At 38.2% G+C, this 22,987-nt stretch overlaps 1 protein-coding gene across 8 annotated transcripts in view; it reads left to right on the top strand.

The window, feature by feature from the left end:
* Ankrd28 (ankyrin repeat domain 28) overlaps nt 1-4,625 on the top strand; it is a 176,469-nt gene extending 171,844 nt beyond the window's left edge. For 6 of the 8 annotated variants that reach the window (XM_026388531.2, XM_026388533.2, XM_026388530.2 and 3 more), the window contains one exon: nt 1,395-3,161. In XM_026388531.2, coding sequence (XP_026244316.1) covers nt 1,395-1,681 — 287 coding nt within the window. In that variant the 3' untranslated portion in view covers nt 1,682-3,161. Of the gene's footprint in view, nt 1-1,394; nt 3,162-3,591 lie in introns of those variants that run through there. The other 2 variants (XR_003300762.2, XM_026388534.2) reach the window with 2 other exon arrangements.
* Nucleotides 4,626-22,987: the final 18,362 nt, after the last annotated feature.

The raw sequence follows: 22,987 nt of genomic DNA, 5'->3' as shown, positions 1-22,987 counted from the left end.
GTTAACATAGAAGGCTAGGATTGTGGTCACTATGGTGGGAGAAAAAAGGGGTAATGTTAGGGAGTAAGTATATGGGACTTCTCATCTGTTCGTATGTTCTCTTTCTTGACCTGTATTACAGTCATACAAAAGTTTATTTTGTGATAAATCAATCTGCTATTTAAAGAACAAATGTAGCTTTTGAAATAAATATGCACATATGCGTATGAATACTAAAATGTAAATGTAGTAATAGGGAATGTTTAGATGTGCAACAAATCATAATAGATTAAAATTTTTAAATATTTGCAGCTTAAATGCCTATTGACTTCACATAAGTTAAAACAGTAAATGTGAACTAAAACTTCCACGTGGAATAATTGAAACTGGCCATCACATAGTATAGTCTTTTTTTATGGTGGGGAGGGTACCAGGGATTGAACTCAGGGGCACTCAACCACTGAGCCACATCCCTAGCCCTGTTTTGTTTTTTATTAGAGACAGGGTCTCAGTGAGTTGCTTAGCTCTCAGTGAGTTGCTTAGCACCTCGCTAAATTGCTGAGGCTAGCTTTGAACTCGCAATCCTCCTGCTTCTACCTCCCAAGCTGCTGGGATTACAGGCATCCGCCACCATATCTGGCCTTCACACAGTGTATTATTAACATCTTCTCTCTTATTCCATCCTCAAGGCTGGGTTTTATACCAACAAAGGTACTAGATCTTTCCTCCTGCCTTTGCTGTATTAATACTTACAGGGCCTGTGTCTAATTTAGTCAGTTGTCTTCTGCTTTAAAAAAAATAAATAAAGTTATAAAAAATTCATTTGTCTTGGATTAGAGGTTTTTAAAGTTTACCTACTGTTTTCTTCAATGGATGAAAACTCCCAAGAGAAAAGTTAAATTGACAACCAAATGTCATTCTTTTAATATATATTTTTCTAGTACCTGCCTAGTGCCTTGTTCATGGATCTATACACATTTAGATTTCTCAGCACAGAAAGATTTACTTATATAACTCTGAATTAATAGTATGCCTTTGTTCACCATCTAATGAAAGATTTCTTGATCTTGGGGGATTGTTTGTTTTGTTGTTGTTTATTTGTGTTATTTGTTTTCCTTATTCTAACCCAATATTTTCTATGAATTTAGTTGTATATGGATATATTGTGAGATCTTTAGGAAATCTGTATCTCTGGCTCAGCTTCTTCTTCTGTTAGTCTGTAAGGTCTCCTCCCACCCTAGATTTTTATGGTGCTTTTCTTTTTATTTATTGGAAAGTTGCAAATCATTCTGGTGACAATTTATTATAAACCAAATAATTTAAATTATCCCAAGTTGGAGACCATTAGACATGTTCATATATTTAATGAAGTAGGTCTCACAATGTTAATTTTTTTATTTTATCTTTAATTCTAGGCTATACTCCAGCTTTGGCCTGTGCTCCCAATAAGGATGTGGCTGATTGCCTGGCTCTCATTTTGGCCACCATGATGCCTGTCTCATCTAGTAGCCCTTTATCATCCCTGACGTTCAATGCTATTAACCGTTATACCAACACCTCAAAAACAGTGAGCTTTGAAGCCTTGCCTATCATGAGGAATGAACCTAGCTCCTACTGCAGTTTCAACAATATTGGTGGGGAACAGGAGTACTTATACACCGACGTCGATGAGCTCAATGACTCTGATTCTGAGACCTACTGAGAGGCTAAGCAAAAGATCTAAGGAAGGAGTTCTGACACTAAAGCTGCAAACTGCTTTTTCAGGAAAAAAGCACTTTGTTATTCATATTCAACCTAAGAGGAAAGAGCGCACAGTGAGCAAATGTAAGAAATGCGATGACATTAGGAAGAAGAATTTTAAAGGCAAGTTTTGCAAAAGGAACTTCTAGATTATTGAAATAGACTTGACCAGAGGAAAACACATTGATGTCAGATTGCTTTGTGGAATTTTTAATTTGGCTTTGCAGTGCCAGAAATAATTTGGGACACTGTGCACCCTAACCTGCTTACACAAGCAACACTATTGTAAAAGAAGCGATAAGGACACTAGATTTAAAATTATCAATAAAAGTACAACTAAATTTAAAGGCAATAAAAGTTTGGTACAGTAGGCATTATGTGCACAGCAAATTGCCAAAGGACCAAATAACTTAAAAGATTTTTTAATAGAATGCCATTTTGTGGAAACCGGAGTAGGTGAAATGAGACGTTACCTAAACCAAACTTCAATATTTCTGAAAATGAAGTCAAAATTTGGTTTTAAATGTTGATTTTTTTTAAAAAAGAAAACATCTTGAAAGCCTTCCAATACTGTATTAAACCATGAAAGAAAGCAGATGTATTTTTGCATTTTTTCTTTTGCATAAAAATTTTAAAATTCCAATTTTTATAATATTAGAATTGAAAACCAGCTGACTGGGTGCAGTACGGGTGAAAATACTTGTGAAATAGACATGAGATGGATTGGGGTTGGGGCTGTTGGACAGATTTCAGTGGTTTGGGTTCAAAATGGAACTATTTTTGTTTAAAAAGGTAAGGAATTTCCTAGAATAAAAACTTCATGGAATCAAAAGGTAGATTATTTCACCCTATTGCAATTAAGTGGTCCTGGGGAATGAAAGTCAACTTCACTACTTTGAATGACACTGATTCGTCACTTACATTACTTTTGTACCTCCATAATGGGTTAGAGGATTTTTGTTGTCATTTATTTGATCTTTGAGTTTTGAAAAAGTACAGAATCAAAAGGAAATATTCCCTTGTTATTCATAAATTAAACATCAAGTCTCTTGGAAGGCATTTCTGTATTAGGCAAGGTTCAGATATGGAGTAGCATGTTGGTAACTTGTTACTCTTTGGAGGGAGAAGCACTTGCCTGCCAAATTGAAGGCTACCTTTCAAGTAACAAAAAAAAGAGAAAAGGCTGACATTTGGACTAATACTTTATGTGGTTCTGATTTTACTGTAACTGTCACTTTCCCAGTAAAAATGATTTCACCTATGTAGGGGGTCTTAGAGGTCTGGGGAAAGTCCATAAATTGCAGCAAAATGATACCCAATTTTATTTTATCCTTTTGTATTGTGAAACTGGAAACTTTATGACATTGTAAATTATCAGCTGGTTTTCTGAATATAAAGTGTGAAAACACAGAACAGTATTTTGATCTATTTGATAATTTTGTGGGTTTTTTGAAAAATTAATGAGCATGTACATAGAAATAGTGACTGCTTGAATACTGTATTTACTTGCACTCTTTCAGTACATCAAGATTCCTGTATATTTTAGAGTATAATAAAACACAGATGTGAGTTGTATTTAATGAATAATGTATTTGTATCTGTGCATATTATCTTAAAAAATCTATAAAGTTTCTAGGGCATTGATTACTAGATTTTAAGCCTTTTTTCTAAAATATTTACAAAGATTATAATCATCCATTTTTCTTTATAATATAAAGAAATCATAATTAACCTTCCTAATTTTTAGTGGTAGGAAGGTAAATATGCATTTTAAAGACAGTAGACTACATTTTCTATTGTACCTTTTGAAAAATAAGAAAACTCAAGAGGATTCTAAAAGTATACATATGTGTGCTTTCTCTTTCCTTTTAGGAATTCTCTTCTGAATTCCCTGAGGGAGTTTTCTAGAATCTCAGAATTGAAAGAGACCTGAGGTTCATCCAGTCTAACCTCTTAACAAATGCAGGAGTCCCTTCTACAAGGGTGATCTTTCCACCTTGAATACTTCCAGTGACTCTACCTCACCAAGCAGTCCATTCAGTTGTTGAGCAGCTCTAACTGTTAGAAAGGTCTTCCTTAGATGGAGTTGACGCCTCCCTCCTGGTAACTTCTGTCCTTGGGCTCAGGTCTGTCCTCTGAGAGAATGTTGGAAGGATGAGTCTCCCTCCCTCTGCCATGTCTTCTTTTTCACAGGTTGACTCCTTTGCTGAAGTGATTTCCAGAAGGACTCATCAGACACACTCTTAGATTTACCACATCTAATGAAATCCAAGGTGTAGCTATAAAGTAACGAGTCTTTTTCATTTATATTCACACATACTAGAACTAGATCCTGCATCACTCTATGTAAATGATGCCATTACTGAAAAATTTGAGAAATTCTTGGATTGCCTGCCCACTAGGACAACTTTTCTGTTGCTTTTTAATCACACATGTGACAGTCTGTCCCCCAACTTGTGCAACCATTTTCTCTGATACACTCTTGATGAGGGGGATTGCAGTGTACTGTTGGAGATAATATTTGAACTGCATCAGTATTTGGAATAAGGACATGAGCTACTTGAATGAGCAGACACAGAACCACAGTAAGTTTCTTTATAGTTACACCTCATGTGTCAAAAGCATTCAGGCCCTGTTCTGTTGTGTTTCTTATCTCATACAGAATGGAAAAGCCTGTTTGCTTTTTTTAACCTCTGCATGAAAGGTGACATCTGAAATCTCTGATGTGTATTATAATACCAGCTTCTACTCAGAAACAACTTGGGGAAATGATGGTAAAAGCAAAGACCTCCTTTAAAAGGACATTCAACTCAAAACAGTGCCATTTAGTTCAGAAGACCTAAAAATGTAGCTGTAAATTTGGGGTTTAATTTGGCTTATATTGGATATTTTAAATAAAATTTTTAATGCAATTTAAAAACGTGTCTTTTCTTTACATATGAGCAACTTTTCCCTTGTCTTACTATGTAATTAGTGCTCATTTAGGACAAGTTTGTTTTTGTTGTTCTTTGTACCAGGGATTGAACCCAGAAGTACTTAACCACTGCCCTTTTTATTTTGAGACAGGACCTCACTAAATTGCTTAATCTGGCTTTGAATTTGTAATCTTCCTGCCTTAGCCTCCCAAGTTGCTGGGATTACAGGCATGCCTCACCATGTCTGGCTGTGACAAGTTATATTTTTCTTTAAGATTTAATGGCTTCTCATTAAAGCTGTTTAAGACGTTAGATGAACCTAACTGAAATTTTCAAATATATTAATTAAAAAGAAATTTGTTGCTTACCTGCTGTGTACTTGAGGGGTGAGAATGGACAGAAAGTCTAAAAATTGTGATGGTGTTCTTTAGAAGCTTACAATTTTATCAAGGAAAGAGAAAAGTAATAAAAGTATGATTGAGGTAGAGATGAATTGCTAAGGAAGATTAGAAAATAAAAAGATAAAAAATATCACTTTGAGAGGGAAGAACAGAATAGGCATCATGGAAGAGGCCACAAAGGCTGGACATCAAACAAGATTTTAGCAGGTTGAGAAGGTCAAACAATATCCTAGGTGAAGAAACCAAAACCAGAAATTCTTAAAATGGTTGGTGGAGTTTCAGTTTGTGATGGGAGTACATACCAGTACCTAGCATTCCTTAGCATAGAAAAAATCATGAAACTTACAAAAGAGCTGGTTTTAAATATGTAAAGAGATTAGATAATAGAAGTAAGAACCCATAGATAAAAATAGGTGATTGGAGGGGCAGGTGAAAAGAACTCTAATTACTTAAAATCATCTCTGTTCAAGTAATAATATGAAAATGCCTATACAGCATTTATGATGTACCAGGCAAGGTTGTAAATGTTTGAAATACATTATCTCTTAATCCACACAAGTGTCTTAAGACGTAGGTACTATTAATAACACCATTTAACAGAAGAAGAAGAGAAATAATTAACTTGTACCCAAGATCACCTGGCTGATAATTTGTGAAACTAGACAAATCCAAGTAGTTGTTTCCATAGTCTGTTTTTAAGCTACTGACGACTTCTCACAGGCTTCCTGGTTGAAATTGTTCATTTTGAAGTTGGGACACATAATCGACTACTAAATTATATAAGTTCTTTCTGTTCTCTGAGGTGTTAACTATCTTTAGAAGAAACACAAATCTGACCACAACAGATGTTTATTGAATACCTGCTGTGTACCAGGAATTGTTCAAGGCTCTAGGCATACAGTAGTAGAGCAGGAGTCTTAGCTCATCCTCAAAGAACCTACTTATGTTTCAGTTGCTGTCTAACCACCTGCATCTCAATTGCCTAAAATAATCATTCTCACTCATGCCTTTGCAGGTTGGCTGACATAGGCTTATCTGAGTGACTCTGCTTCAAGCTTGGGCTTCCGTGGGGCTTTGCCACCCGTTAGAAGGTAGACTTCAGTCTGCTCCATCTGTGCACATCCTTGGACCTGGGCTGAAGTACAAAAGTTATACAGAAGCTCTCACGATCATGGTAGGAATCAGGAAGGCAAGCTTGACCACACACCAACATGGTTTGTACCTCTGTGTGCATCACCTCTGCTGATGACTTTGCTGGCTGTAGCAAGTCATGTGGCCAAGCCAGTTTCCATGGGGTGGGGCAGTATTCTTTACCATTTGGGGGAGGATAGTTTGGGTTCAGTTTCCACAATTTACATACCCCTGAACTGAGCCAACCAGTTTGTTGCTGTTTTCAGTTTTTTCATGGGCATGCTCGGTAGTCTTTCTTTGTGCCTGTTCCTACCCTTTTTGTGCTATTCTTCTAGTTTGGGTGGTCCAGATATAAAGCATGATAGCAAAAATGTATTTTGAGTTGGAAAGATCATTCTTGGCAGTGCAGGACTGACTGATCAGTTAGTTGTTGAATCTGCTCTTTTCCTAAGGTAGAGGACCGACCTCTTGTCCACTTCAGTCTCCAGAAGAAAGTAACATCAGTCCCCTCTCTGGTGTCTTAACTGTGGCCATCCCTCCAAAGCAGATCCTGCTCTAAAGGAAGATGGTAAGGTTTGGCCAGTGACTACTTGTTAAGACCAAACAAAACAAAAAATGCTGATAATATAAAATTGTATGTTCTGTCTAGATCATTTCTTCCATCCCTCTGCTTCATTCTTCTTTTGTGCTATTTATCATTTCCTTGTGGTTATCCCCTCTTGATTTTGTCTACTATCTTAATGAGAACTGAAATACAGAGAAAGTTAATTTGAGAAAATAGTAATTCTTTCTCTCTTTACCCTTTTTCCCCTTACTGAGATTTAAACCCAAGTGTGCTCTACCACTGAGCTACATCTCCAGTTCTTTTTATTTTTTTATTAGTGAGTCTCACTACCTCACTGAGGGTCCTGCTAAGTTCCCCAGGCTGGCCTTGAACTCAGCCTCCCAAGTTGCCACAATTATAGGCATGCACCACCATACCTGGCTCTCTTTGCCCTTCTCTAAACTTTCTTTAAATTAAATTTTCATTTTTGAAGCCTGTTTATTCCTTCAATAAACATTTCTTAAGCACATGCTCTGTGGCAGGCACTGTTTAAATATACTGGAGATACCCTGGGAACCTAACGATGAACCAGATAAAGTCCCTACCCTTGGTACACTTACATTTCAGTCAGGAATACAGACAAGATGATTCCAGGTGATTGTTAGGCAGAGAAAGATGACAGTAACTGAGAACTGTTTGGGTTGTAGTGTTTGGGAGAGGTCCTTGAGGATAAAACGATGGCTTGTGTTTATGCATTATAGGATTACACAAACACATTTCTGATGGAAGATGAAATGATATTTTGCTAAGTAGAGTGTTTGAAGTAACAGACTAATAAAAGCAGGAAAGGGCAGATGAGATGCTGAGCTTATTCACCAAAGCAAACCTGAGGATTCTGAGTGAGGTTAACCCAAGTGCATATAATAAATTAACCCCATAATCATTTGTCCTTTGACTAGAAACGAGGACTGGTTTATTGGTTTAAGCACCAGTTTCTGTCACTGAGACAGCAGGACTTGGCATATGTGAAAGAAAAGTTACTTGTGCTGAAATTCAAGAGAATGTGAATGAAGGAAGTCAAGGAGAGGATGCTTCTGGAGGAGAGCTTTGTCCCTCCTTGCACCTGAGTAGCCAGTGTATGTGTTAAGGACATGGAGGAAAAAGGACCTCAGCTGCCTGCAGTTTAGTGATTAAGAGAAACAGGACCCTAAAACACTATAAATAGTCAGAAGTTTTTCCAGTGATATCAGTGAAAATGACAGAGTAAGGACCTCAAATTTTGCCTTGCCACAAAAGTAGTGATAAACTGGTAAAAATTTTCAGAATTGGGCCAGGGTTATGACTCAGTGGTAGAGTGCTCGTCTCACGTGTGTGGGTGTGGGGCCCTGAGTTCCACCCTCAGCACCACATAAAGATAAATAAAGGTATTATGTCCATCTACAACTAAAATATATAGATATTCAGAATCTACTTTCACAGAAGTCTTGCACCTTAATGGCTGTCAGCAACCTTAAGAGCATTCATTTAAGAAAAACTTGAGAGACTGGGTTTATAGCTTAGTGATAGAGTACTTGCCAATCATGTGTGAGGAACTGGGTTCAATCCTCAGCACTTCCTATGAAGAAATATTTAAATAGAGTCTCCATTGACAACTAAAATAATATTTTTTTAAAAAACGGTTAAATATCTATAAAAATGGTTGTGGCATTTTAATTTGCACTAATTACATCTCTTACTCTCCAGCTCTGTAGTAGCTTTGAAAACCAACAACCCACATTCCTGGTATAGCATAGCAGCCACTAATGAGAACAAAACAAAGTTAGACCTCTTTCACAGTCTGATTCCCAAATGTACCTCATTCCCATTCTCTTTCATTCATGTGCCTCATTCAAATTCTCATTCTCATTCATTGGCCAATGCATCTAACAACACAGCATTAAAATGTGTAATGTGCTGGGCCCAGTAGCATGGGCCTATAATCCCAGCTACTCAGGCTGAGGCAGGAATATCACTTGAACCTCAGACTTTTTAAAGACTTTATCTTAAAAAAAAAATAAAGTGATTCAAAACCTAATACAACTGCAAGGAGAAATATATGAATATACTTTTATAATTTCCATATCCCTCTTATCAGTAATGGAGATAAAAATCAGTAACTCATCATCACCAACTGTACTTAATGGACATCTATAAACACAGTAGCAAAATATATGTTGTTCTGAAGCTCACATGTAACATTCTCCCATAAAACACAGTCTGAGCCATAAAACACACCTTAACAAATTTTAAAAGGGTAGAAAGCATATACTGCCTGCTCTCAGACCATGATGGAATTAAATGAGAATAAGAGCTCAAAATATTGAAGATTGGATAGCATTTCTATATACAACAAGTGTCAAGGAAGAAATCTTGAAATTTTAAAATAATTGAATTGAGTGCTGGGGGTATATATCAGTGGTAGAGTGCTTATTCAGCATGCACAGGCTCCGAATTCACTTCCCAGCATCACAAAAAAAACTAAATGAAAAAATCATCATAATTTGTGGGATGTCGAAAAAGCAGTGCTTAAATAGAAGTTCATGGCATTGAATGCATATATTAGAAAATAAGGAGGATTAAAATCAGTTTCCTGGGCTGGGGATGTGGCTCAAGCGGTAGCATGCTTGCCTGGCATGCGCAGGGCGCTGGGTTTGATCCTCAGCACCACATAAAAATAAAATAAAGATTCTGTGTCCACCAAAAACTAAAAAATAAATATTAAAAAATTCTCCCCCTCCCTCCCTCCCTCTCTCTCAAAAAAAAAAAAAGTTTTCTAAGCATCTACTTAGGAACCTAGAAAAAGAACAAAGTAAGTCCAAAGTAAACAGAAGATTTAAAAAAAAGTAGAAATAAGTGAAATTAAAAAACAATTTCATTATAGAAAGTTACTGAAACCCAAAACTGGTTGTTTTAGTCAGGTTTTTCACCATTATGACCAAAAGACCTGACAAAAACAAATAGAAGAGGAAAGGTTTACTGGGGCTCATAGTTTAAAAGATCCAGTTTATAGATGGTTGGCTCCATTGCTCTGGGCCCTAGGTGAGGCAGAGCATCATAGCAGAAGGGTGTGAAGGAGGAAAGCAGCTCGGGACATGACAGGAAGTATAAAGAGCTCCCTCCAGGAGTACAAAATGTAAACCCCAAAGGCACACCCTCACTGATCCACCTCCTCCAGCCACACCCTATCTATTGCAGTTACCACCCAGTTATTCCCTATCAGGGGATTAGTACTTTGATTAGGTTATGGCTCTCATTATCTAATCATTTACTCTCTGAATTTTATTGCATTGTCTTACAAATGAGCTTTTGTGGGATAACCAATATTTAATCATAACACAGATACTTTGAAAAAAGATTGACGAAAGCAATAATCCTCTAGCCAGCCTAAGAAAACAAAGAAGATACAACTTAAACCAGAAATTAAAGGGCTTCCACTCAGAGCCCAGGGACATTAATAAAGGATTTCTGTGACAATTTTTAATCCCACAAATTTGATAACCTAAATTATTAAATGAACCAATTCCTTGAAAGGTATAATCCATTAAAAAAATTAAACAAATCCATTAGAGAAATTGTCAGTAATACTTTCTAAAACACCACAACCAAATGGATTTTATCTCAAGTGTGCAAGTTTAGTTCAATACTTAAATATCAAAGATGTAATCCATCCCAATAATAGACTAAAAAAAGTCACATGACTGTATCAATAAATGCAAGAAAAGTATTTGACAAAATCTAGCACCCATTTTTATAATGTTTTTAAAAATCAGTTAACTGAGAATAGGGGAATTTCTTCAACTCAAATAAAAATCCTACCACTGTACTAGCTGAGATGAGGTGGCATATGCCTATAATTCCAACAATTCAGGAGGCTGAGGCAGGAGGATCACAAGTTCAAACCTAGCCTCAGCAAATTTAGCAAGATGCTGTCTCAAAAGGACTAACAATGTACCTGTTCAATTTGCAGTACCCCCACCCGAAAAAATTCCTACTGCTAATATTAATAGTGAGAACCTCAAAACTTTCTAAGACCAAGAACAAAGCAAGAATGTCCCATCCCATCTCCCACTGCCTTTCAGTACTATCCTGGAAGTTGTACACAATGCAAGAAAGACACTAAAGAAAAGAGAAAGTATGCAAATTAGGAAGGGAAAATTCAAACTGTCTTTGTTTACAGACGACATGTTGATCTATGTAGAAAATCTGAAAGGCTTGACAAACTTCTAGAATCAACAGGAGTTTATAGTAGGGTTATAGGATGCAAGGTTAATCCACAAGTCATTTGATTTCATATACCAGCAATGAACAGTAGAATTTGAAATTTAAAACAGTATCATTTACATTTGTATCTACTATAAATGGGAAGGAAAAGTACAAATCTAACCTGTGTAAGAACCACATGAGGTAAATTACAAAACCAATGAAAGAAAGCAAAGAACTAAACAAGTGGAGCAGTAGTACATGTTCACAGATATTCAGTATTGTGAAGATATCAGTTCTTTGAACTTGCTTATAGATTCAGTGCAACCCAACAAAAAATTCCAGCAAGTTATTTTGTTAATAAAGTGATTCTAAAGTTTGCATAGAGGCAAAAGATCAAAATAGCCAGTATCATAAAGGAAAACAAAGTTGGAGAACTAACACTACCTGGCTTCACAACATACTGTAAAGCTATAGAAATCCAGAGAGTGTGGTATTAGCAAAGAGAAAGGAAAAAAGACAAATGGAACAAAGAACCCATAAAAAGACCCACAGTATAGCCAACTAATCTGGAGCAAAGAAGTAAAGCTCTTTAATATAGTAGAACAAAGGTAGACATGTCAACAAATGGTGCTGGAACAACTGAACACTTACCTGCAAAACAAAATGACTAGAAAAACTTCATGAAACATGATTCAAAATATGTCACAGATGCAAATGCAAAACTACAAATCAGGAGATAACAAAAAAATCCTATATGACATTAGGTTTGGTTATGACAAGACACAATCCATAAAGAATTGTTAAGCTGGACTGCATTAAGATTTTAAAATTATGCTCTACAAAAGATAATGTAAGAGAATGAAAGATAAGTCGTGAATTGGGAAAAAATATTTGCAAAAAAAGGCATAGTAGAAAACTGTTATCCAAAATATATGAAGAATGCTTAAAACTCAATAACTCAACCCATTTTAGAAAATGAACTAAACACTATCTAACAGACACTTTACCAAAGAAGATATACAGCAGTCCTCCTTATTTGCAGTTCTACTGAGGGACAAATATATTAAATGGAAAATCTCAGAAATAATTCATAAGTTTCAAACTGTACTATTTCTTAAGTAGTGGTGAAATCTCTTACCAACCCTTTCCATGCAGTGTGCACTGCCCACCTTTTGTTACCTGAAAGCCATCATGGTGATCAAATCAGTTCCTGCAAACCTGTGTTCAAGTAACCTTTATTTTACTAAATAATGGCCTCAAAGCACAAAGAGCAGCGATGCTAGCAATTCAGATATGCCAAAGAGATTTTGGGCTTCCTCTGAGCAAAAGGGTCAGTTTTTAACAGAATTAGAAAAGGGGGGAATCATATGCTAAGATTAACAATATTTTGAGAGAGTACATTCATATAACTTTTATTTCAGTAGGTTGTAATTGTTCTATTTCATTAGTTGTAAATTTCTTACTGCATCTGATTTGTAACTTAATTATAGATATGTAAATATAGGGGAAAAATGAGGTTCAGTATTATCTACTGTTTCAGACCCATTGGGGACATTGGAATATATCCCCTGTGGATAAAAAGGGAATCACTATCGAGAGAGGAAATAAGAAGATATTATCCATTCATCTATTGAGGAACACCTAGGTTGGTTCCATAGTCCGGCTATTGTGAATTGAGCAGCTATAAACATTGATGTGGCTGGTGTCACTATAGTATGCTGATTTTAAGTCCTTTGGGTGTAAACCAAGGTGTCACTATAGTATGCTGATTTTAAGTCCTTTGGGTGTAAACTGGGTCAAATGGTGGTTCCATTCCCAATTTTCTGAGGAATCTCCATACTGCTTTCCATAGTAGTTGCACCAATTTGCAGTCCCACCAGCAATGTATGAGTGCGCCTAATAGAAGAAAAAATAGGCCCAAATCTTCAACACATTGGTCTAGAATCTGACTTCCTTAACAAGACTCCTAAAGCACAAGAAGTAAAAGCAAGAATCAATAAATGGGATTCAAATTAAAAAGCTGCTTCTGAGCAAAGGAAACAATCGATAACATGAGGAGATAGCCTACAAATTGGGAGAAAATCTTTACCACATGCACCTCTGATAAAGCATTAATCTCTAGGATATATAAAGAGCTCAAAAAACTTAACACCACAAAAACAAATAACCCAATCAATAAATGGGCTAAGGAACTGAACAGACACTTCACAGAAGAAGAAATACAATTGATCAACAAATATATGAAAAAGTGTTCAACTTCTCTAGCAATTAGAGAAATGCAAATCAAAACTAAGATTTCATCTCACTCCTGTCAGAATGGCAATCATCAGGAATACAGGCAATAATAAATGTCGGTGAGGATGTGGTGTAACATTATTTTTATTTACTCTATTATAATTTTTTGTGTCAACACAGAGCATACCTATGGTCATGTCAGTATCACAATATACATTTGTATAAACACAAAATAGTAAATAAGCATGGTGCTTAATAACTTCCTGCTGTTGCATTTTGAGATACTGGATACATAGGCTGTTATATGGGTTTAAATTGTGGGAAATCAGAAGATCCTGTGTTCAAAAGCAAGACTAGAACCAAATCTGGCTAGGAAATCAGGGAAAGGTTAGTTTCCCAGGTTGAAAGTCCTTCCTTTCCTGAGTAGCAGCATACGAAAGCAGAATTACATAAACAGCAGCTACAGCAATCACCTTTTCAAATGGCTTTGACAGTGTTATGATGAGTGGAAGCCAGACTGCCCAGCAGGAATTCTGACTCCTTCACCTCCCAGCTGAGTGAACCTGGACAAACCTTTTGATTTCTCTCTACCACAGTTTTCTTGGCTGTGAAACAATACTCCTCCACCATAGTATTCTACAATACTCTCTCGGGTTGTGATTAAGAATTCAATGAAAAGACATATTGGAGGTATCCAGCATGTAATATGCACACAGCAACTGTTAGCAATTTTCTTTTTTGTTGTTGTTGGTACTAGGGATTGAACTCAGGGGCACTCAATCCCTGAGCCACATCCCCAGCCCTATTTTGCATTTTATTTAGAGACAGGGTCTCACTGAGTTTTTTGGCACCTCACTGTTGCTGAGACTGACTTTGAACTTGTGGTCCTTTGTCTCAGCCTCTTGAGCTGCTAGGTAGCTATAATTATTCTTACATAATCCATTGAATTATGGGAAGAATAAAGTATGATAATGAACAGCCTAGAATCTGAACCTCTGCCACTTAATGACCTTCGGGCAAGTAATTTAACTGCCCCCCCAACCTCAAATGCCCCATTTGTTAAATGAGAGCGATTGTATATGCATCCCAGGGTCGTGGAGAATGAAAGAAAGGCTGCATAAAAAGGACCTGGCACATGGAAAGCATTCTTGAAGGGCAGCTCAGAAAGGGCTTTGCTGCTGTGAAATTCTATTCCCTCATCTGCATGGCCTCCGAGGGAGTAGAACTAGTCTCTGTCATTATGACAACCACACAAAGATTGAAATACCTATATCGTTAATCTGGGTCCTCCAAAAAAATGTCAAGATAGGATTAAAACTGCAAGAATTTGAACAGAGGAAATGCCTGTGTGAAAGGAGATAGGGATTGTGGAAGCAGTGATGCCTGAGAAGCTGTTAAACCACAATGCAAGTCTAACCTCAAAGTGATAGGAACCTACGGTTGATCTTTTTGTTGTTGTTGTTACTGGGGATTAGGGTGCTTAACCCCTGAGCCACATCCCCAGCCCTTTTTTTTCTTTCTTCCTTCATTACTTACTTTTTTAAAATTATTTTTATTTGTTTTAATTAGTTATATATGACAGTAAAATGCATTTATGCACTTTGATATACATAGATGGGATATAATTTCTTAATTTTTCCGAGTGTACATGTTGCAGAATCATATTGGTTCATTATTGTACTTTATCCTTCCCATAATTCATGTAGTCACATATATACATACAGTAATAATGTCTGTTTCATTCTACTATCTTTTCTATCCTCACATCCCCTCCCCTTCCCTTTCATCACTTCCCTCTACCTAATCTAAGGTAACACTATTCTTCCTTAGAGCCCCCTCCCCCCCCCCCCGCCCGCCTTATTGTGAATTAACATTCACATATTAGAGAAAACAATCAGCCTTTGGTTTTGTGTGATTGGCTTATTTTGCTTAACATGATTTTCTCCAATTCCAACTATTTGCTGGCAAATGCCATAATTTTACTCTTCTTTAAAGCTAAGTAATTTTCCTTTGAGTATATGTACCACATTTTCTTTATCCATTCATCTATTGAGGGACACCTAGGTTGGTCTCATAGTCTGGCTATTGTGAATTGAACTGCTATAAATATTGATGTGGCTGAGTCACTATAGCAGGCTGATTTTAAGTCCTTTAGGTATAAACCAAGGAGTGGGATAGCTGGGTCAAATGGTGGTTCTATTCCCAATTTTCTGAGGAATCTCCATACTGCTTTCCATAGTAGTTGCACCAATTTGCAGTCCCACCAGCAGTGTATGAGTGTACCTTTTTCCTCACATCCTCACCAACATTTATTGTTGCCTGTATTCTTGATGATTGCCATTCTGACAGGAGTGAGATGAAATCTTAGAGTAGTTTTGATTTGCATTTCTCTAATTGCTAGAGATGTTGAACACTTTTTCATATATTTGTTGATCAATTGTATTTCTTCTGTGAAGTGTCTGTTCCTTAGCCCATTTATTGATTGGGTTATTTGTTTTTGTGGTGTTAAGTTTTTTGAGTTCTTTTTAAAAAAAAAAGTTTTTTTAGTTGTAGTTGGACACAATACCTTTATTTTTTATTAATTTTTATGTGGTGCTGAGGATTGAACCCAGGGTCTCACACGTGATAGAGTGCTCAGTGGTACAGCACTTGCCTATATATCCTAGAGATTAATGCTTTATTGGAGGTACAAGTGGTAAAGATTTTCTCCCAGTATGTAGGCTCTCTCCTTACCTTTTTGTTTCCTTTGCTCAGAAGAAGCTTTTTAACTTGAATCCATCCCATTTATTGATTCTTGATTTTACTTATTGCACTTTAGGGGTCTTTTTAAGGAAGTCAGATCCTAGGCTGATGTATTGAAGATTTGGGCCTATTTTTTCTTCTATTAGGCAAAGTGTTTCTGTTCTAGTGCCTAAGTCTTTGATTCACTTTGAATTGATTTTTGTGCAGGATGAGAGATAGAGGTTTAATTTCATTTTGCTTCATATGGATTTCCAGTTTTGCCAGCACCATTTGTTGAGTAGGCTTTTTTCCAATGAATGTTTTTGGCACCCTTGCTTAGTATGAGATAACCGTATTTATGTAAGTTAGTCTCTGTGTCCTCTATTCTGTACCATTGGTCTACAAGTCTATTTTGGTGCCAATATCATGCCATTTTTGTTACTATAGCTCTGTAGTATAGTTTAAGTTCTGGTATTGGGATGCTTCCTGCTTCACTTTTCTTGCTAAGGATTGCTTTATCTATTCTGGGTCTCTTATTTTTCCAAATAAATTTCATGATTGCTTTTTCTATTTCTATGAAGAATGTCATTGGGATTTTAATAGAAGTGGCATTAAATCTGTATAACACTTTTGGTAGTATGGCCATTTGACATATTAATTCTGCCTATCCAGGGTCATGGGATATCTTTCCATCTTCTGAGATTTTCCTCAATTTCTTTCTTTAATGTTCTGTAGTTTCATTGTAGAGGTCTTCACCTCTTTTGTTAGATTGATTCCCAGGTTTTGGTTTTTTTGTTGAAGGTGTGCTGTGTTTTGTCAAATGCTTTTTCTGCATTTTTCTGCATCTATTGAGATGATCATATGATTCTTGTTTTTAAGTCTGTTAATATGATGTGCTGAGGGCCATTGCCAAGTAGGAATGACGCATCGATTTCCTACTTGGCAATGGCCCTCAGCAATGATGAATTACATTTATTGATTTCTGTATGCTGAACCAACCCCACATCCCTGGGATGAGTCACACTTGATCATGGTGCACTATCTTTTTAATATGTTTTTGTATGTAATTTGCCAGAATTTTATTGAGAATTTTTGCATCTGTGTTCATCAGGGATATTGGTCCCAGTCCTTTTTTTAAATATTTATTTAGAGACAGGATCTCACTGGGTTGCTTAGGGCCTTGCTAAGTTGCCAAAGCTGGCTTTGAACTTGAGATTCTCCTGCCTCAGCCTCCCGAGCTGCTGGGGTTACAGGCATGTGCCACCAAATGCCCCCACACCCAGCCCAAAGGTTTAACACAGCACCTGGGACTTCTTGAGCCAAGGGGGCTACTGACCTTGAGTGCCTTCTTTCCCAGGAATGAATCTGTCTTCACACCCCTGCTGTTTAGTCATTGATGAAAAGCAGCCTATGTGGCATGGTCCCATTGTAAGCACAGTGATGGATTTCAAACTACAGCAGTGGAAACCTGGGTCAGTTATGCTTCCTAGAGTAGGAGTTGTGTAAGACACATCGACTTAACTCTGCATTAGAATTCTTAGACCATGCAGCCCTGGAGATGTCCTCAACCTTAGGTGTTAGGAATCTTGCCTGGCACTAGGCCCAGCCCTGTTGGGGTTCAACTGCCTGATGGGGAACTAGACTTGGAGACAGTACATGTTTTGTGCTGGGGCTGGGGGCAGCAAAGCTGTGTGACCAAATTCATGGATTGTAGAAGCAGGCAAGACTAATGGAAAATTCCCTAACCTCTCTAAGCTCTTTATCAAGCCATCAGATGTAGATGGGGGTACTCCGTGGTCCTAGGGAGGACTAGATAAGTTGACAGCCAAAAGTGTTCAGGAAAAAGTGAGACACAGCAAGGACTCAATAAGCCATCCTAGAGGATGCCTTGAGTACAGACTGCAGAGCAGTTGGTATTCCCAACTGGGTCAGGGAAAGCTAAAGGTACGAGGTAACTTGTAAGGTGGAAGGACTGAGCTCAGTTTCTACATGTGTAGAGCACTGTGGACAGTTAGGAGACTGGGGATTAAAGTGGCTTGACTTCCATAAAATGCCATCTGAGCTGGGCACAGTGTCTCACCTGTAATCCCAGTGACTTGGGAGGCTGAGGTAGGAGGATCACAAGTTCTAGGCCAGTCTGGACAACTTGGTGAAATCCTGTTTCAAAATAAAAATAAAAAGGTCTGGGGATGTAGCTCAATGGTACTATGCCCCTGGGTTCAGTTCAGAGTACTGCAAAAAGGAAATAAAAAATGTGATCTGAATATCGGGTTAAAAAGTGATGCTTGCTAGCAGGTGGGCAAGGTAAAAAGTGGGCTGTGTCTACGGAGGCTGTACTTGAGCGCTTGACAAGAGCATCTTGGTGCTGATCACTTTGGCACCCAAACACACTCTTGCTTATCTCTGGGGGGCAGCATGGCATTGCTCAGGTAACAGATGCTGAAAGGAGACACTCCTTTCATTAACCAGGTAATAGCCATCCAAGGAGCCAGCACAAGTGTTCCATGCAGACCAGGGATTTGTTAGTTGTGCCATCTGTCACCTCTCTACAGGAGATAGCGACCATGAGTGTGCCAGTGTAACTTGTATTCTCTCTAAAATATTCCCTTCAGTTGTTTTCTTTATCATACCAATTATATCCTAGGCCCTGGTACTCTTTTTTTTTTTTTTTTTTTTTTTTAACAGCTACTTGGAGACTTTTATATCATTTGCAAGATTTATACCTAGAGAAGCCAACAGATTCTGGTGGCAAATGCACTTGAGCAGTCTTTTACTAACCTCTAGGTGTGACGCATGACTTAACCATGGCAAAATGGCAGCTGGGACCATCCCCACTTGAGAAAATATGGAAAGGCTACCTCCTTGCATAATGCTCGTAATATGCTTTGATGATTCTATAATAATGACTCATATAATATATTAAAACTTTGTTTTTGTTTTACAAAATACTTTTTTCCCTAAGAATTTATGAAAATAAAGAGCCTAGTTAATTCATTGATTTCTCATGTACAGTCTGCCCAAGTTCAAACCCTAGCTTACATGTAGCTGGGTAGTCTTGGGCCAGTAATACAGCCTCTCTCTGTCTCAGTTTCCTCATCTGTAAAATGGGGATAATAAAAAATGACTATATAGTTATTAAAAAGATTAAGTGAGATACTCTGCCCAAGAATAGAAACCTCTCAGTAAATAAAATGTGTTATCAGTATAGCAGCCAACTTTCAGGAAGATTTAAGATAGCCACAAACTCTTTTACATTCTTTCCACTGACAATTGGGGTCTATGTTTCTTCCTCTTGAATCTAGGAATCTTTTGTGGCAATTTTAACCAATAGAATAAAACAGAAGTGGCACTGTGCCTGTTTCTGACCCAAACCTTACTTAATGCATTGGTAGTTTCCTCTTCTGTTTTTTGTAACACTGTTTCAGGGAACCCTGAGATGAGCTGTTAGAAGTCTGACCACACTGAGATCAGCATGCTGAAAGAGCAAATGGAGAGACCCAGAGGAGCACCCCCACTGTCCCATCACTTGGAAAAACTATGCTGGGCATGTTCTCCAGCCCTGCCAGTCCAGCTGGAAATAGATGAGCAGTACAGCTGATCCCTTCCCAAGTTCAAGAGCAAAATAAAATGGTTTTGAGAGCCATTGTTTCAAAGGAATAACTTCACTTAATAGATAATCGCAACACTGATTATGAAAATCTAAACATATTAAACAGATGAATGAATTGGAAAAGAGTGGGTAGCCTCCAGACTGGAAGAGAAATGACTCATATAATAAGTGAAACTTTGTTTTTGTTTCATAAAATATTCTATAATAAGAGCCTCTCTGTCTGTCATATGTGATACTATTTACCTCCTTTATTTACTATCAGAAAATACAGAAAGCTGGGCAATGGCACACACCTATAATCCTAGCGGCTTTGGAGACTGGGACAGAGGGATTGCCTCAGCAATTTAGTGAGGCCCTAAATAACTAGTGAGACCCTGCCTCTAAATAAAATACAAAATGGGCTGGGGATGTGGCTCAGTTGCCAGTGCCCCTGAGTTCAATCCCTGGTACCCACCCTCACAAAAAAAAAAAAAAAAAGAAAGAAAGAAAGAAATGCAAAGGGGAAAGAATGAAAACATCAGAGGGCCTCTGAGCTGGAATCATCTAGTTTAGTCTCCTCTTTCAGGACCTTAGGCCTAGGTAGGTAAAGGCATGTATGTGCCCAAGGTCACAGAGAAATTCAAGGGGAAGCAAGTCCTGTCTCTACTCCCAAGCCAGCACTCTTAAAATCAGCACTCTTAAAATTTTTAGACTTTTACTATATTTACTTTTTTATAATGTTCTAGTTTAGATTTGTAGTGTCCCCCAGAGTCTCATGTGTCAGACTCCATCACCATCCTGGAACATTATTGATAGATCATGGAAATGTTAGGAGGTGGAGCCTACTGAAGGGAAGTTAGATCATTGGGGATTTGCCTTTGAATGGGTACATTAGGACCTCTGCTCCTTCTTTTCTTTGCTTCCTGACCTTGAATTGAGCAGCTTTGCTCAGCCACTTGCTCCCCACCTGTGCTTTACCACAGAGCCAAAAACATCAGAGCCACCTGACCATGGACTGAGCCTCTGAAAGCATAAGCCAAAATAAATCTTTCCTCCTTTTAAGTCACTTACCTCAGGTATTTGGCAAAATAATAGAAAGATGACTAACAGAGGAAATGGATACCAGGATACCAGGAGTGGAGCTACTGCTTTAATTATATCTGACAGTGTGGTTCAGAAACCTTTGGAATTGATTTGTAGACGTTCAGAGAAGCAGACTACGACTACAGAAAGCTTAGAACTCTGTAAGCAGAGCTCAATGGGGGATTCTGGTTGGAGCTCAGGAGACAGGATGCTGAGAGGAATGTGAACAGTAAAGACTGTACTGATAAAATTTCAGATGGAAATGAAGGCTCTATTGGGAATTGGGCTAGAGGCCATTCATGTAATATGCTAACATAGAACTTGTCTACATTTTGTCCAGACCCTGAGACTTTATGAGAACCTGAGTTGAAAGGTCATGGACTAATTAACCTGGAAGAGGAAATTTCAAGGCCACACAGCATTTGGGCTGTGGTATGAGTTATTTCTAGCTTGCTTTTAGCTAAATTTATAGTGAGAATTAGGAGCAAAAAACAGAGTATAAAGATTTTTAAAACTGGGCTGGGGATGTGGCTCAAGTGGTAGCGCGCTCGCCTGGCATGCGTGCGGCCCGGGTTCGATCCTCAACACCACATACAGACAAAGATGCTGTGTCCGCCAAATACTGAAAAATAAATATTTAAAGTTCTCTCTCTCTCTCCCTCTTTCTCACTCTCTCTCACTCTTTCTTTAAAAAAAAAAAAAAAGATTTTAAAAACTCAGAGTTCGGCCAAAAAAAAGGAGTCCACTGTGGCCAAGAAGAGTGCATTTGCTGAAGAGATTAGTGCTTTTAAAAAGAAAAGCTGGACATCGTGGTGCACGCCTGTAATCACAGTAGCTCAGTAGGCTGAGGCAGGAGGTTTGCAAGTTCAGAGTAAGCCTCCACAACAGCGAGGTGCTAAGCAGCTCAGTGAGACCCTGTCTCTACATAAAATACAAATAGGGCTGGGGATGTGGCTCAGTGGTTGAGTGCCCCTGAGTTCAATCCCCAGTACACACACACACAGAGTATTCTGCACTGGGGATAATAGGAAGGATGCCTTGGGTGTATTTCAGGAATAAAGACCACATCCACCTTAGGCTCCAAGACTTTCATTTGAGAAGACAGCCATGGAGGAACCCTGATTGCACAAGGCCTCAGGAACTGCTTCCCTGGAATTTGTTTCTGGTGTTCAGCCATCCACTCAGGCTACTACAGCCATGGTCCCAGTAGGCCTGGCTAGTGCTCACACCTGCAGCAGACCTTGGCATCATCCATCTATGCTGATTTTACAGACATGGAGTATTGCAAGAGTTCTGGGGTAGTGGAGTCTAAAACCAAGATTTCAAAGGAAAGTTTATAAAGCCAGGCAGTGTGACTGGGGCAGTCCCTACAAGCAGCGCCTGAGAGGATGATAAGAAGCTGTGAGAGTGAAGACAAAGCTGCAATGGAGACTCCAGAATATCAGAGATGCCGGGAATGTAGAACACCTGCTAAAGGAAGCCACAGGCAGCAAGCAAAGCCAGCCCAAGCAAGTGGCCTTGTGGGCTGCACCCAGCAAGTTCATAGGGGCAGAGCTACCAAAGTTCTTAAAGGCCCACATCCCTCCACTGTGTGTCCCAGATGCTAAACATGGAACTACAGTAATTTAAGTTTGCCCTGCTGGGTTTCATTCTTGCTTTGGTCAGGTTTCTCTTTGTTATTTTCCTTTTTCTTCCTTTGTAAATAGGACTGTTTTTATCCTGTGCACCCATTGTATGTTGGAAGTATATAATTTATTTTGTTTTGTTTTCACAGGGGCTCATAGTATCTGGGAGGAGACTAGATTTGGACTTTTGAGCAAGGCTGAATCTGTTAAGACGTTGGGGACTCTTGGAGATGGACTGAATGCATTTTGCATTGTAAGATGGACATAAGTCTCTGGGGGCCAGGGGTAGAATGTTACAGTTTGGATCTGGAATGTCCTTCAAAAGCTATGTCCCCAGCCTGTGCCACTGTTGGGAGGTGGATCCTAGTGGAAAGAATTTAGGTCACTGGGTGCATGCCTTTGAAAGGGGATATCGAGACCTTGTCCTCTCTCTATCCCTGTTTCTTTGTCTTTCTCCCTCCCTCACCACCCCTTCCTGCTTCTTAACACCATGAGGTGAGTAGTTATATTTCCACCATGTGCTTCCTGCCATAAAGTTCTGCCTCACACAGACACATAAACAATGGAACCAGCCGACCATGGAACTGAAAAACCTCTGAAACCGTGAGCTAAAAATAAAAATTTCCTCCTTGTAAGTTGTTTACCTCAGATATTTTCTCACAGTGACAAAAAGTTAATTGACAGTTACTTGGCAGGAAAAATCAATTTTGTGGCCCATGTCTGTTTTATATGTTCAATATAAACTACCCATTCCTACCTCTCCATAAGCATTCTGGCAAAGT

This window comes from Urocitellus parryii, chromosome 3 (assembly GCF_045843805.1).
Source record: "Urocitellus parryii isolate mUroPar1 chromosome 3, mUroPar1.hap1, whole genome shotgun sequence".
Classification (NCBI taxonomy): Eukaryota; Metazoa; Chordata; class Mammalia; order Rodentia; family Sciuridae; genus Urocitellus; species Urocitellus parryii.
This window is presented reverse-complemented; position numbering and strand designations above follow the sequence as displayed.